Source organism: Emydura macquarii, unplaced genomic scaffold (genome assembly GCF_026122565.2).
Source record: "Emydura macquarii macquarii isolate MOO-44397 ecotype Brisbane River unplaced genomic scaffold, CSIRO-AGI_Emac_v2 contig_3122, whole genome shotgun sequence".
Lineage (NCBI taxonomy): Eukaryota > Metazoa > Chordata > Testudines > Chelidae > Emydura > Emydura macquarii.
Window position 1 is genome coordinate 5,912,620 of NW_027133259.1, and position 13,158 is coordinate 5,925,777.

Below are 13,158 nucleotides of genomic sequence, written 5' to 3' on the forward strand. Positions count from 1 at the left end.
CACAAGATACCGTTAAGGAGCAGAGCTGGTTGAAAATGTTCTGTCAGAAAGGTTTTCCAACCGAAAATTACTTTTTAACAAAATGGAAATATTCACACACAAAATATCAGTTTCTATTTACACTTTTCATGTTTTCATTGAAAGACCAAAAAAAAAAAAGAAGAAGAAGAAAAACATTAATTTGGGTTGAAAAAAACAAAAATATTGCCGTTTTCGGTTGCTAAAAATTGAAAAGTGTTCAATATTCAAAAAATTTTTTCAATTGAAGCCTGAATAATTTTTCACACAAAGTATTATTTCTCACCAACTCTGTACAGGAATCAGGAACTCCTGCAATGACACACAAGGTGAGGTTAGGAGGCCGTGAGGTATGAGTAAGAGTGTACATGCTACCATCAGTATTACAAGAACAGAAAGACAAGGGAAAGTGTCAGCAGCAGGATTTTTCAGAACACTTTCTGCACATTTTTGTTTACTTCATCTTTTCATTATTGAGACTGTGAGTTCCATACTCATTTACCGTGTTTCACGGGGTGACTGAGTTTTCCCTTCAGATCTGCACCGCATTCTATTGCGAATTTCACATTCATTTAGTACATGGAATTGTCAGTGATAACAATGGAGGTTTCATGTGTAAAATAAGTAGGAAAAAATCCATTCTGCACGTCAGAGCAGAAATGCATCCCCTGAGTGGAAATTCATATGTAAGCTAAGTAAATGAAGCTTTGGTCCTTCAGCTCTTACTCATGTGAATAAACCTTAGCATGGCAACATGGTGAGTTCTTTTCCCATCTCTGCCATTGATTTCTATGTCTCAGTTTACTGTGCTTCTGTAAATGAGGGTAATAAGCTTATCCATCTTTGTAAATTAGTGTAACATCTATAAATGAAAAGCTCTACAGACATACTGTTGTTGCAGCTCGTGTGTTGTCCCATTGACTTGAATAGGACTACTTGAATGAGTAGTGGGATTACACATATGCATAAGGGTTGCAGAACTGGGCTTTAAGAAGATATTTGGCTCTGCATGCCCATATATCCATGGGCCAAACTGAACTAATGAGAATGCAAAGGTTCTATCTAGAACCCTGTGTAAAAACCTTCAATGCCGCAAGACTGAAGCTTCTGAATACTACACGGTAATCATATTGTCACATTGCTACGGCTCTAAGGCAAAGGGCTATAAACAGATTCTTGTTTGCAGGTACCGCAGTATTACCAAGCAGTTTTTCAGAAAAGCCGATGGTGTCATTGTGATGTATGATATATCAGCAAAAGAGACATTCACAGCTGTCAAACAGTGGTTGGTGAGCATTGAGGTAAGAGGACATAGCTTTAAATCTAAACTACTCTGACCCCATCCTCTAACTCCTTGAGGTGCTCCCTTCAGGTGGGCATTATGAGTAGGGCAATAAGGAGGAAGTAAGGCACTGTCGCTTCTTGTGCTGTAGCAATTACACAGTTCTATATAGAACTTGAGTTTACAAAGCTGCCAAGCCCTACATTCATTTTGGAGTAAGACAATAGTCATTCTAAAATTTCAAGGAGTAAAATCTCTTCAGTGGCCACCATTGACTGGATGATCTTTCCTGGTACCTGGCTTAATCAGAAGAAAAGAATTCCCAGCATGCACTTCTCCACTTCCCATATCAGCATACATTTTATTAAAGGTCATTCAACTGAGGGCTCCTACATTGTTATTGGTGCTGAAGGATGCTTCAGTGCAGCGATGTAATTCATAAGAGATAGTTTTGCAACTGCTACATCTTTCATTTAGGAGATTTTAATTAGATTGCACATGTAAGTCAATAGGATCCACAGTAAGTGCTGTAAAACTGGTTTACTTGATAGGATTCAGCTTCCTGGAAAAAAATGCAGGGAACATCTTAGTTTTCTCCTCCTGCCCACATCTAGTCATAGTCTCTGCTCCAAAGAGCTTTTTGCGGCTTAAAAATGCTCTTATCTATTCAGATTTTATGGCAATAAGCACAGTATGCTAACATATGAAACACTGCTATCAGTTCTGGCCACTAGGTGGGCTCTGTACTTTGGAGTCAGGCCCCAAGTGTTCAAATACTTACTACGATCAGTAGCCTTGACTAGTGTGAGTAGCACCATTGAAGTGAACCCAGTATGAATTATTTGCAGGATCAGGATCTTATTTAACATGTTTTCTGAACTAATCAACAGTTACAATAATTCAGCAAATTAAAAATTGTCTTTAGAACAGAATTTTAGTTTTGATAAAGAAACATTGTCTTCTTTTCAATTCCAATATTTTACATATATGATTCATCGTGGCTGACTAATTTTGGGAGATATTAACTGGTACTGCGTTTAAGACATACGGCCAAATCCATTGCCTTTAACTCAGGTAATGTGCACACTTAATATCTGATGTACTCATTCTGACAGTGTTTTATTTGGTAACAAATATTACCACTTTTCAGAATTACATTTGATCAAGTGTATTATCTCCATTTACATTATGTACTTTGATTGTTATAATTGTATCCCCATTCAATTGTTTTTAATCCCATCTAATTAGAAAAGTTGGAGCCATATACCTGTGGTTATATTTAGCACAGTATTTCTTTGTTTTTGTTTTTTATTTTGTTTTTTGTTTGTTTGTTTAAGTCTGAATGATTACTGAGCTGCTCTGTTATTCAAGGATTGTCAAGTATGGTAGTACATTTTTAGCACACATCTCTTTTATTCCTTTTCTCCAATGCCTGATAATGCCTGATAATGCCTGATAATGCCTGATATCGTTCTTCATAAAATAACACTTAACTTGTCTGATTCATCTTCAGTATTTTCATTTTCATGTTGGCACCCTTGTGGGTTTGGTCTCTGCTTCATCTGTAATCGTTTTTTAAAATATTTTAATTATGTTGAGATATTTAGTGCAATATGGTATATTGTTCTTTGCTCTGCAGGAGGCAACTGGAGAGAATATACCTGTCCTTTTGCTGGGTAATAAAACTGATAATGAAAAAGAACGAGAAGTCCCTTACGGACTAGGAGAACATCTAGCCAAGGTACAGTATGGAGAAAGGAATTGGCAATAATTAAAATATGAAAGCATTTAATGGGTCTTGGATTGTATTTAGAAACACAGAAATACAAGTTATTATTTTTAAGGAGGTAATTGCTTTTAGAAGGCAGAAAAAACCTTAATACTTTTTAGTTGATCTTGGTGAACCATTTCAAGAGAGCAATTATTTGATTAATTTTGTCCTTTAATGAACTACCTGAAAAATGAAAAATGTCCTGCATTTGTTATTTATAATTGTTTGTCAAATTATTTATCTGAACAAATTAGAGCCTCCGGTTTTCCTGTGAGTTGTAACTACTGATGATTATTAATTTGTGGTTGGTCACGATGGTGGTGGTTCTCATCCACGACTGGATGATGAATTTTTAAACAGAATAATAAATGATGAATTCTGAATAGTGCATGATGGGGTATCTCCTCAAGGATTTTTTTTTTTCATAGCGTAGACAATTTCTTAATAGATTGTCTTGTGGGCACCTCCCTCCATTTACAATCCCATAACATCCCTGTGACACCTACCGCAGTTACTTCCATGGAAAGTAATGATAGGACATTACGTATTTTTAGCTTCTTTTAACAGTGATTTAGTAGCTGGAAAAAAGAAGCAGCAGAAGCACTCTGTGGACTACCCGTAAGTGCTCTTCAAACCACCTGTGATCCATGAGCCACAGTTTGAGAACCTGTGGACTAGCAAATAACAAAAGCAATGGCTTATACACAGATGCCATCTTTTTTGCATGCAGATGTGTAGTGTGTTCATAGGAACAGCACCTCCAAAAGATTCATCTACATAGAAATGAGTTGTCCAGATCTTCATGAGAAAATGAACTAAAAGGGGCAGGAATATGACTGATTCGAATGAGATGTCTGATTCCACAGATATGTCTGTAAATACATTTTCCCATTATTCATTCCTTATTGGTAACGGATTTATTAGTTTGTCCAAAATACAATGAAGCCAATGGAATTACTCCATGTTTGTACCAATATAACAGAGCAATACTTGGCCCTGTGAATATGATTTAAAGAGTTTGGGCTATATGCTATGTTTGGCCTATACACAGCCTGATAATAATACATCTCCATGTAAAGGTCTTGTGTTGCTATATGGCTTTTATTTTGTGTTTATAAGATGAAGAATGGTGCTTTCTTAATGAGGGCCATTGTAGTGAGTTACAAAATTCCCTCTGACTTCAGTGACAACACTAGTCAATACCTAAACGTTTCTTATTTAGCAAATATGTTTTATTTTTGTGTAAGTCTCCAAATGTAGGTATAATTTCAGGCCCGGCAGGTTTCTTTCTAGGGAAGACTCCAAGGTAGTATTTCTGTAGCCTTATGTAAAAAGCAAGTGACACACTAACGGTAAATGGAGGGAGTGGGTGGCCATTTGTCATTTAGCTCCTTTTAAAAATACGCAACTAGAAAAGTGAGGATGAGTCACGCTGACATGCAGAACTTGCAGCCCACCAGGTCGTTAACTGTAACGTGGCATGTAAGGAAATAAAACGCTTTACAAAAGTAACGTAAAACAATGTCAAATGGAAAATGATAACATTCAATGAATGAATACTCATTAGAATATAGTGCTTGATGGAGCAAAAGTAAGGTGTGATCAGAGACAATTTGTCATTGGAAAAGCTGCAGAGATTTAATTAAATTGTAGCAATTTGCTTGTTGAATTTATAATAATTTATTTTAATGGAATATTAATTACTGCTAAATTGCAGTGTAATTCCTCTGAAACCACATATGACATCTCCATTAACGAATCCACCTGAATTGCTTACTTACATGAATTACTCCATGGGCACTCAGACTACATTGGGCCGGATCCTCATCTGGTGTAAATCCCCACAGTGTCATTAATATCAAAGGAGTTAAGCCTATTTACACCAGCAGAGGATCTGGCTCATTGTCAGTACGTTTTCAAGAACATTGGTAGACCATGTTTAAAGTACTGGAGGTCACATAGCACAGCTATTGTTGTCTCACGAAACTTAGGTAATTAGCAGCTTGGAATCTTATTAACTAGATAATGGGGTGCAGAAATCAGCCAGAAGTCTTCCTGGGGATTTCTGCTGTAGAGCAGACCTCCTGCAGCCTCTCTAGCAAGCCTAAGGATACAGTTGTAATGTTGGCGTACTGAAGAAAGTCCTCATCAAGTGAAAGGATTGGAGGATGCAGTGTGATACCTCAGGAATGGATAAAATGAGGGAGACAATTCCAGCAGGGATAGGGAAGTCCCTGGTGTGGATGACAGGGGTAGCTAAGCCTTGAGAAAGCGGCTCCATAATCAGCAACATTAAAGAACAAGCACCCCAACATTAATCAACACTCTCTGGAATGCAGCCTTGACATTGCAGAATGCGAGCAATAGCCTCGAAGCAAATGTACTCGTGTTTAACAAAAATCTGATAATGTCCAGAATCCTCACTCTAAGAAGGCAGTAGAGTTACTGTCACAGATCAGGGCAAATGCACCTGTGTTCCTCCTCCATGGTCCACCAAGGGCTCCCACGCTCAGGCTTCCAGTTGTCCCCTCTCTTGGCCAGAGATAAGTCTTACCCACTCCTGGTTGGGGTTTTTCCAGGTTGCACAGTTCTCTGCCTACACTATAATATGCCCAGCAAGCCAGCCTGACTAAAAGGCCAGTGTCTGCACTTCGCTTTCTCCTCAGAGGCTATGAAGAGTTGTAAGTACCACCAGTTACAAGTCACCACACAGCTGTTTCTAAGCAAACCCTTTTATTCTTAAGGTGAAAACATTAAAAACATAAGAATGGACATACTGTGTCAGACCAGTGATTCCTTTGGCCCAGCATCCTGTCTCCGACAGGGGCAAATACCACAGCTTCAGGTGCACAGATCAGGACAATTTAGAGAGATCCAACCCAGCTGCCTCTCCTGGCTTAAAGCAGTCTGAGGTTTAGGGTCGCTGCAAGCAAGCGGTTACATCCATGACCATCTTAGCTAATGGCCATTGTTGGACCTATCCTCCATGAATTTATGTAATTCTTTTTTTAATCCAATTTATAAACTTGGCCATCACAACATCCCCTGGCAGTGAGTTCCACAAGTTGACTGTCCATTGTGTGGAAAAAGTACTTCCTTGTGTTTGTATTAAACCTGCTGCCTATTAACTTAATTAGGTGCCCCCCTGGTTTTTGTATTGTAGGAATGGGTAAATAACACTTCTCTATTAACTATTTCCACTCCATTCATGATATTATTGACCTCTATTATATCTACCCTTAATCATTTCTTTTCTAAGATGAACAACCCTAATGTTTTTTAGTCATTTTATAACCTTGATCATCTCTGTTGCCCTTCTCTGAATCTTTTCCAGTCAGGTTTCTGGCTCCCAGCCATCACCTATCTTGATGGCAAAAACATATTCAAAATAATAGAACTTACCTGCACAGTAATAAACTTACCAGAGCTCACCTCAACTCCAGTAAAGGAGTCAGTTCTTCAAACCCCACTGAGTGGTTTTACTGTGGTTACAAGTTCATAACAGCCTTCCCTCAGAACAAGCCCACCCATGAATCAGTTAGTCTTTTCTTTATACAGCTTGGGCCTTTGATCTTCAGACTCCGGGAACAGGTAATCCTCTGGCAAAGGTCTTTTCCTCAGAACGTAGTTTCAAAAGGCAGGGGTTGTTTATGTTCTTGGGGGTTGTTGTTTTTTTGCATAATCAGAGGCAAGAGGGTGGGGACTTGCATTTCCTCTCAACCCCCAGGAAATCCATTTCACCCATATTGTCCCATAAATCCATTCATCTGCCAAATTGTTCAGTATAGTCCTTTGACCATCCCAGTTCACAATAATAAACCTTTCCTTTAATGCAATGGACCCCAAAGATATATGAACTCAATTCACTATGGTCTCCTGAGGATAGTGCAGGAAATTGCCATATCTGTCACAGCTACAGTCAGCAAAAAAGGGAACAGACAAGTCCATTTGCCTTTTCTAGTAAATTTATAAAGAAATCTCTATTCAGTGAATTTTGCCTTCGTGAGATCTCCTCATCAGTAAACTTTTCAGACAAACAAGTCCGAAGAGGATTTGGAAGATCATATGGAGGATTCAGCAGCCGCCAGCAGCTTGTTTAAGGAGAATACAGTACCCACCACTGACTATTTGAAGAGCTCAAAGAAAAGAAAAAGGATGGTCTTATCGTTAAGGCACTGGATTAGCACTCAGGAGAATGTGGGCTCTCTTCCTGGCTCTGCCACAGACAGCCTGAGTGGTCTTGGTCAAGTCTCTTCATCTCCCTGTACTGCTGTTCCCCATCTATCAAAGGATAAAATACTTCCATCATGTCTATTTACAGCTGTGTAAGCTCTTCGGGGCAAGGACTGTCTCTTACTATGTGTTCATACGATGCCAAGCACAATGGGCCCTATAGGTGCTATTGTAACACAAATAATATTAAGGAAGGAGAGAAATTGCTTAGGATGTACAAGAGGCTATAGGATGGAATAAAGGCTACTGTTTAGTGGGGTACTTAGTTTATTAGCTACTACACTCCTCCTTTTTCCTTTCTCTCCTTTCCCCTATCTCCCCCTATTCCATATATTCCATAACTAGACCTACAGGACAGAAATCGCCATGATCACTCTTCTCTCGTTGCTTGTTGATTTTGTTTTTTCCCATTCTTTAGTTGTCTCCTCATATGTACATGATTTTTCAAAAATATCTGTCAGTTGCACAATAAGTTCATTAGCCAATTCCCTTGACAGTGTAGGATGCATCTTGTCTGGTTAATTAGACATAACTTGCCATCTGCTACCGAGGTTGTCCACAGTACACGCTGTCAGTAAATTTTCCCTTCAAAATTCAGAGGCATGGCTCCTTCTACTACAGGGTCAACTGTGTCATCAAGAGAAGGATCTGTTTGTCAAACTGATGGAGACGACTGATTAGCATCAGTTAGGCGTAACTCATTATCTCACATTAAGTGTTTGTGCTGCCACATGGCATTTGCGGCGAAATCAGTTCTGATTCTCGCCACGATCACTTGTGCGATTTGTCCTCAGACAAGATGCTGATGTGTTGTAAGAGAGAAAGATGAGGCCAGTGCCACTCACAGTCAGGTTCATGTGCATCATCCACATGCTGGCTAGGTTTCCTTTCACAGATCTGACTGCATTCTTACATGGACGAACAAAGGGGGGGTTGCCCTGAGCTCATTTTTTATTTCAAATTTGTATTTGAGTGACTATTAAGATATTTAACCAGGAAATTTCACCAACTGTCCTGAGATAAATTAGAGAGCACCTCAGTGTGTGTATCATTATAACAATTATTCAGCACATTAATATTCCAAACTTTTGCATACTTTTAAGCAGTTAATAAAATACAAATATAAATGAATATTGCTAGTCTATCTACCATTCTTTCGTATCAGGCCTCAGTAGGCACAGCACAGTAAATTAAAGTCATGACATTCATCAAAATGTAGAAAATAAAAGACTGAAAAAACACTCCTCTTAAAAAAAAAAAAAAAAAAAAAAGGCTCAAAGAAAACCACTGCATAAACTGCAGAGGACTCCATGTCTGACAAGAAATGGATGTTGGTTGTGTGTTGTTCTGGGGACATCTTTATTTATTCTCTCAGGTTTACCCCGGAACATAAGTTCCCAATTTTTCCCATAATCAGAGAGATTATTTGTGTTTCTTTTTCCTGTGTATCTCTCAATGTTTCCACAGTGCTTTGTAAAGCTAGACTGGTGTATTATGCAAAACTGACTGAAATGATCTTTCTGTCTGCTCTAGGATTACAATTTAATTTTCTACGAATGCAGTGCCTATTCCGGTCATAATACCAAAGAGTCAGTGCTGCACTTAGCTAGGTAAGAAAAAATATCTTTTGCTTTTTTAAAAAATGGAGTATTGTATGGTTAAAAATCAAACTCACTGTAATGAATCCTGCAAAGGACACAATAAGCAGAAAATTCAATGCAAGAAGATTTGTAAGTGAACTTAATTGATCCCTGTCGCTGACAATTGAATGGATTCTATTTGCTAAACTACTTGTCTCTGATAGGAACCAGCCTTCCCCTGTCTGAATACTCTCTCGTGCCTTTTAGGTTTTAGTCAGTAGTGCAGATCCTGCAAGAAGTGCCAAGTGGACAGACCTCTGTGTCCACATGGAGCTCCATTGAAGTCAGTGAGGCTCTGCATAGGCAAGAAGGTCTGTCTACGCAGAGTCAATTGCAAAATATGGGCTTATGAGGGGAGGAACATGTGTGGAGATGCAATACACAGTGAAGGCGCCCAGTGGCAGACTTTTGGAGTGCTGGGGGAATGCACACAGCCGTTGACATTCCTATGCTCTTTAACAGGGTGCCCCGTGTGCTTCTCCTCCCATGTCCGTTCGGTTCCACTACCTCATTGAAAGACTGAGGAGGAGATTTTCAAAAGTACCCAAGGGATTTAGGAGTACAAATCCCATTGAAATTTGATGGGACTTGGACTCCTAAATAAAACAGGCATTTTTGAAAATCTGCCCAATACATTTTGAATAGGGAAAAAAACTAATAATGAATGGCAGATATTGGAAATTGCGCTTCCTGGCAGGAATCTTCAGGCAAATCATCATTCCTACTAAAGTTTGTGAAACTTTGGGAATTTGTTGAACTTTTTGACCAGTACACAGTGCCTGCAAACCATGAATAACATGAACCCCCGAATAACAGCAATGGAACTCGCTGCTTTGATTTACAAAAATATTTACAAGTTGCAAATAATCAGCTCTAACTGCAGTTTTCCAAGTAAATGAACACAGTAGATTTTGCAATACAGCAGCCATGATTTTTTTTTTTTATAAAGCATGTTCATTTACTCATTGTCACAAAATTCTGTTGTTTTCAATTAATCTCCCAGTCATCAGTTCAAATTAGCCATGGCCGACTGTATGGGGTTTTTATTTCTTGTAGGTATCATTGCCTTTTTCTGAGAGTAGTTTCTTTTTGTTTCTTTCCTAGGATTTTAAAGGAACAAGAAGATAAAGTGAAAGAAAAGACTGTTCAGCTGCAGAAAGACCCAAAGAAAAAGTCTTGTTGTACCAGAATGTAGAAGACTAGGGTACATTTAGAAAACAATCACACTACAGTTTATCATCAGCTCTGCCTTATGTTCAAAATATGTCTTGTGCGACATTGTGAATGTAGCAACAGAAAACCTTTAAGAACCTAATGCACTCTCACGTCTCGCTGTTTGCAAAGATGAAGGCCTTAGTTAGGATTACTTAAATTGTAAAGTCTTCAAGACAGGGGCCATCTTTTTATGATGTGTTTCTGTGTCACTTGGTACCATAGGGCCCTGATCCATGACTATACTCCTAGATGCTACCACAATATCAATAAGAAATAAGAATAAGAAATCTACTTAGAACAAGAAGCTAATTCTCATAGGGCCTGATCGTAGACACCCTTACTTGAGTAGTCCTTATCTTTTGAGTAGCCTAGTTGACTTTAATGGGACTGCTCAGATGAGGAGTGTTTGCAGGATAGGGTCCCTAATCTTGTATCCTCAAATCTTGGTTCCATGTTGTATTTCACTAGTTTTTTTTCTGTTTTTGGGGTTTTTTAAATTATTATTATTTAAATTTTAAACACAAACAACTACGTGTAAAACTCTGTGTTAAGGTTTTGGGTGTAAATATACAAGAGGGAAGTAAAGAAATAGTCAGGATTCTCAGAGCAACATTAACTGATCCGCACTACATGTCTATAGTATGTTTATTACTAGTGACACTGTTTGCACATGGATCCTCATTGTGGGACCATGACTCACACTAGGGTGCCTTTACATGACTAAGGCTGTGTCTATACTACAGATCTTACAGCGGCACAGCTGTACCGCTGCTGCTGTACTGCAGTAAGGTCTCCCATGTAGCTGCTCACCCCCAATGAGCAGTGGTAGTATGTGGGCGGGACAGTGTCTCCGACTGTCGTAGCGCTGTTCACACTGGCGCTGTTGCCACTGAAACTTATAGCGTTCAGGGCATGGTTTTTTTCACACTCCTGAGCAACAAAAGTTTTACCGACAAAAGTGCTAGCGTAGACAAAGCTTAAGTGATTTCTATAGGACGATTTATACCAATAGGATTTCACCAATGCCAGTGCAGGTTTTACAAATGGCCGATACAGCAAGCCGTGCTTTTAGATGTCCCTGGCAGATGGCTGGTTACATCAGACTTATGTCTGATACAACTCCGCCTCCTCTCACAAGGCTCCATCACAGAAAGTTTAGCACAAGATAGTCCAGGGCCAACATTTTTGAAACTGTCTGCCTAAAGTTAAACCCGTGTTTTGGGAGAGACTTTTAAAAAACCTTCTCAGGGACTTAGGAACACAGATCTCATGGAAATTCAAGGGGACTTATGCTCCTAAATTCCTTAGGTGCTTTTAAAAAACTCCTATTAGTTTTGTTATATAAATAACTAAATAAATGCCCTGATTTTCAAAAGTGTTGAGCAGCCAACAGCTCCCTTTGACTTTAATTGGAGCTGCTGGGTTACAACATTTGAAAAAAATCGCACCCTTTACATAGGTACCTAACTTTAGGGACCTGTCTTAAAATCTTGGCTTAGAACAACACACTGAATTCATTTTCCCCATTGGACATGCTGGTGGAATATGAATTAAACGAGCAATTTTGGAGCTGGCCCTCCAGCAAGAATCTCAGTCATTCCTGATGGTATTCTTCCACGTTGCGCACAGTGGTACGTCTACGCTTTCAAGAATTGTTATAAATGTGGATGAGCTTGCACAGAAAAAACAGAACCTATCTCAGTTTATTTTATCAGCAGAACAGAAGCAAAACTGAAGATTGTTTGCTATAAAAAAATGAAGCTGATTTATAGATTACATTTTCAATCTATTTTCTAACTGTTTCAGAAGTATTTAAAAAAAAAAACTTGAATAATGAATAGATTGGAAACAAATTTAATTAAAAATACAAGACTGTGCTTTTATAAAAGTCCAAAAGGCTAAACACTAGTTGTATATGTAGCTATTTTATTTTATTTTTTTAATAAAACCTTTAAAATAATTCAGCATGCTAAAGGAACGTCTATCTGTCAAAGATATTTATCTAGATGCCAGTCACTGTAGAACAGGAGTTTGCAAACTTTTCTCCAGAGCCAACCCCTTTCTCCGTACTGCCAACCCACTTTGATACCCCTCCCAAATAGCTGAGGTGTAGCCAGGACCCCTCCTCCCATCAAGCTGGGATCTAATTCCCATTGAGCACTGTGGGATGGGCAAGGTGGTCCATGACCATCTAACACCTGCTTGCAAGCCGTGCCCATTCTAGTGGGTCATGATACCCAGGCTGAGGACCCCCACGATAATATTTCACAACTGAAATACAGTAAAGAAGAGCAGCACAACATTCCAAATGGGGACGGGCTCTTCCCTTGGCTTCCCAGGGTTATGTCTTTATTTATAGAACCATTTTCTGGAGGCCAGTTATTGTGGGGAGGGGATCACATTATGGTTGCACAAGGTTCTGATGGTTGTCCACACTGGGGATTTGCCCTAATGACAGCCAACCGTGCCCATCCCTAGACAAAGGAAAGCCGCTAACCCTAGTTTCAAGTAGGGCTAAGTGGCACCAGTTCAATTAGAGGTTTTGTCAGCTACACTGGGGACAAATCTCCAGCAACATCGCAGCCTCAAGCACATTCTAGGCTCCTCTGGTAGAAGAGTGCCATAACCCAGCAGCCCGCTGTCAGAAATCAGCCTGCTGCCGAGCCAGTCTCGGGGCACTCAAACCAGCGCAGCTGGTCTGTGGTAGCCCGCCTGCTTGGTGAGAAGAGTCAGCAGGCAGCCCAGCAGCACGTTTGTGACTGCACGAAGCATTTGCCTTTGGCTGCGGTAGCTCCTGTGTCTGCTTGTTCCCAGTCCAGCGCCTGCCTTGCCTTGCTCGAGGTAACCTGGCTCAGATCCTTGGCTCTGATTTCTGACTTTGGCTCTGACCCTCAGCTCTGGCATCTGGTCTATGGCTATGATCCTGGGCTTCTATTCTTGGCAATTGATTTCTGTTCCAAACTTTGGGCCTGACACCCACACCCTACTTTCTGTTACTA

At 39.6% G+C, this 13,158-nt stretch overlaps 1 protein-coding gene across 1 annotated transcript in view; it reads left to right on the top strand.

Annotated features, from left to right (window-relative positions):
- The window catches only part of CRACR2A (calcium release activated channel regulator 2A), a 58,305-nt gene extending 48,093 nt beyond the window's left edge, over positions 1–10,212 (top strand). The window contains exons 16-19 of the mRNA XM_067531060.1: positions 1,205–1,319; positions 2,940–3,041; positions 8,838–8,914; positions 10,049–10,212. Coding sequence (XP_067387161.1) covers positions 1,205–1,319; positions 2,940–3,041; positions 8,838–8,914; positions 10,049–10,139 — 385 coding nt within the window. The 3' untranslated portion in view covers positions 10,140–10,212. The remainder of the gene's footprint in view (positions 1–1,204; positions 1,320–2,939; positions 3,042–8,837; positions 8,915–10,048) is intronic.
- Positions 10,213–13,158: the final 2,946 nt, after the last annotated feature.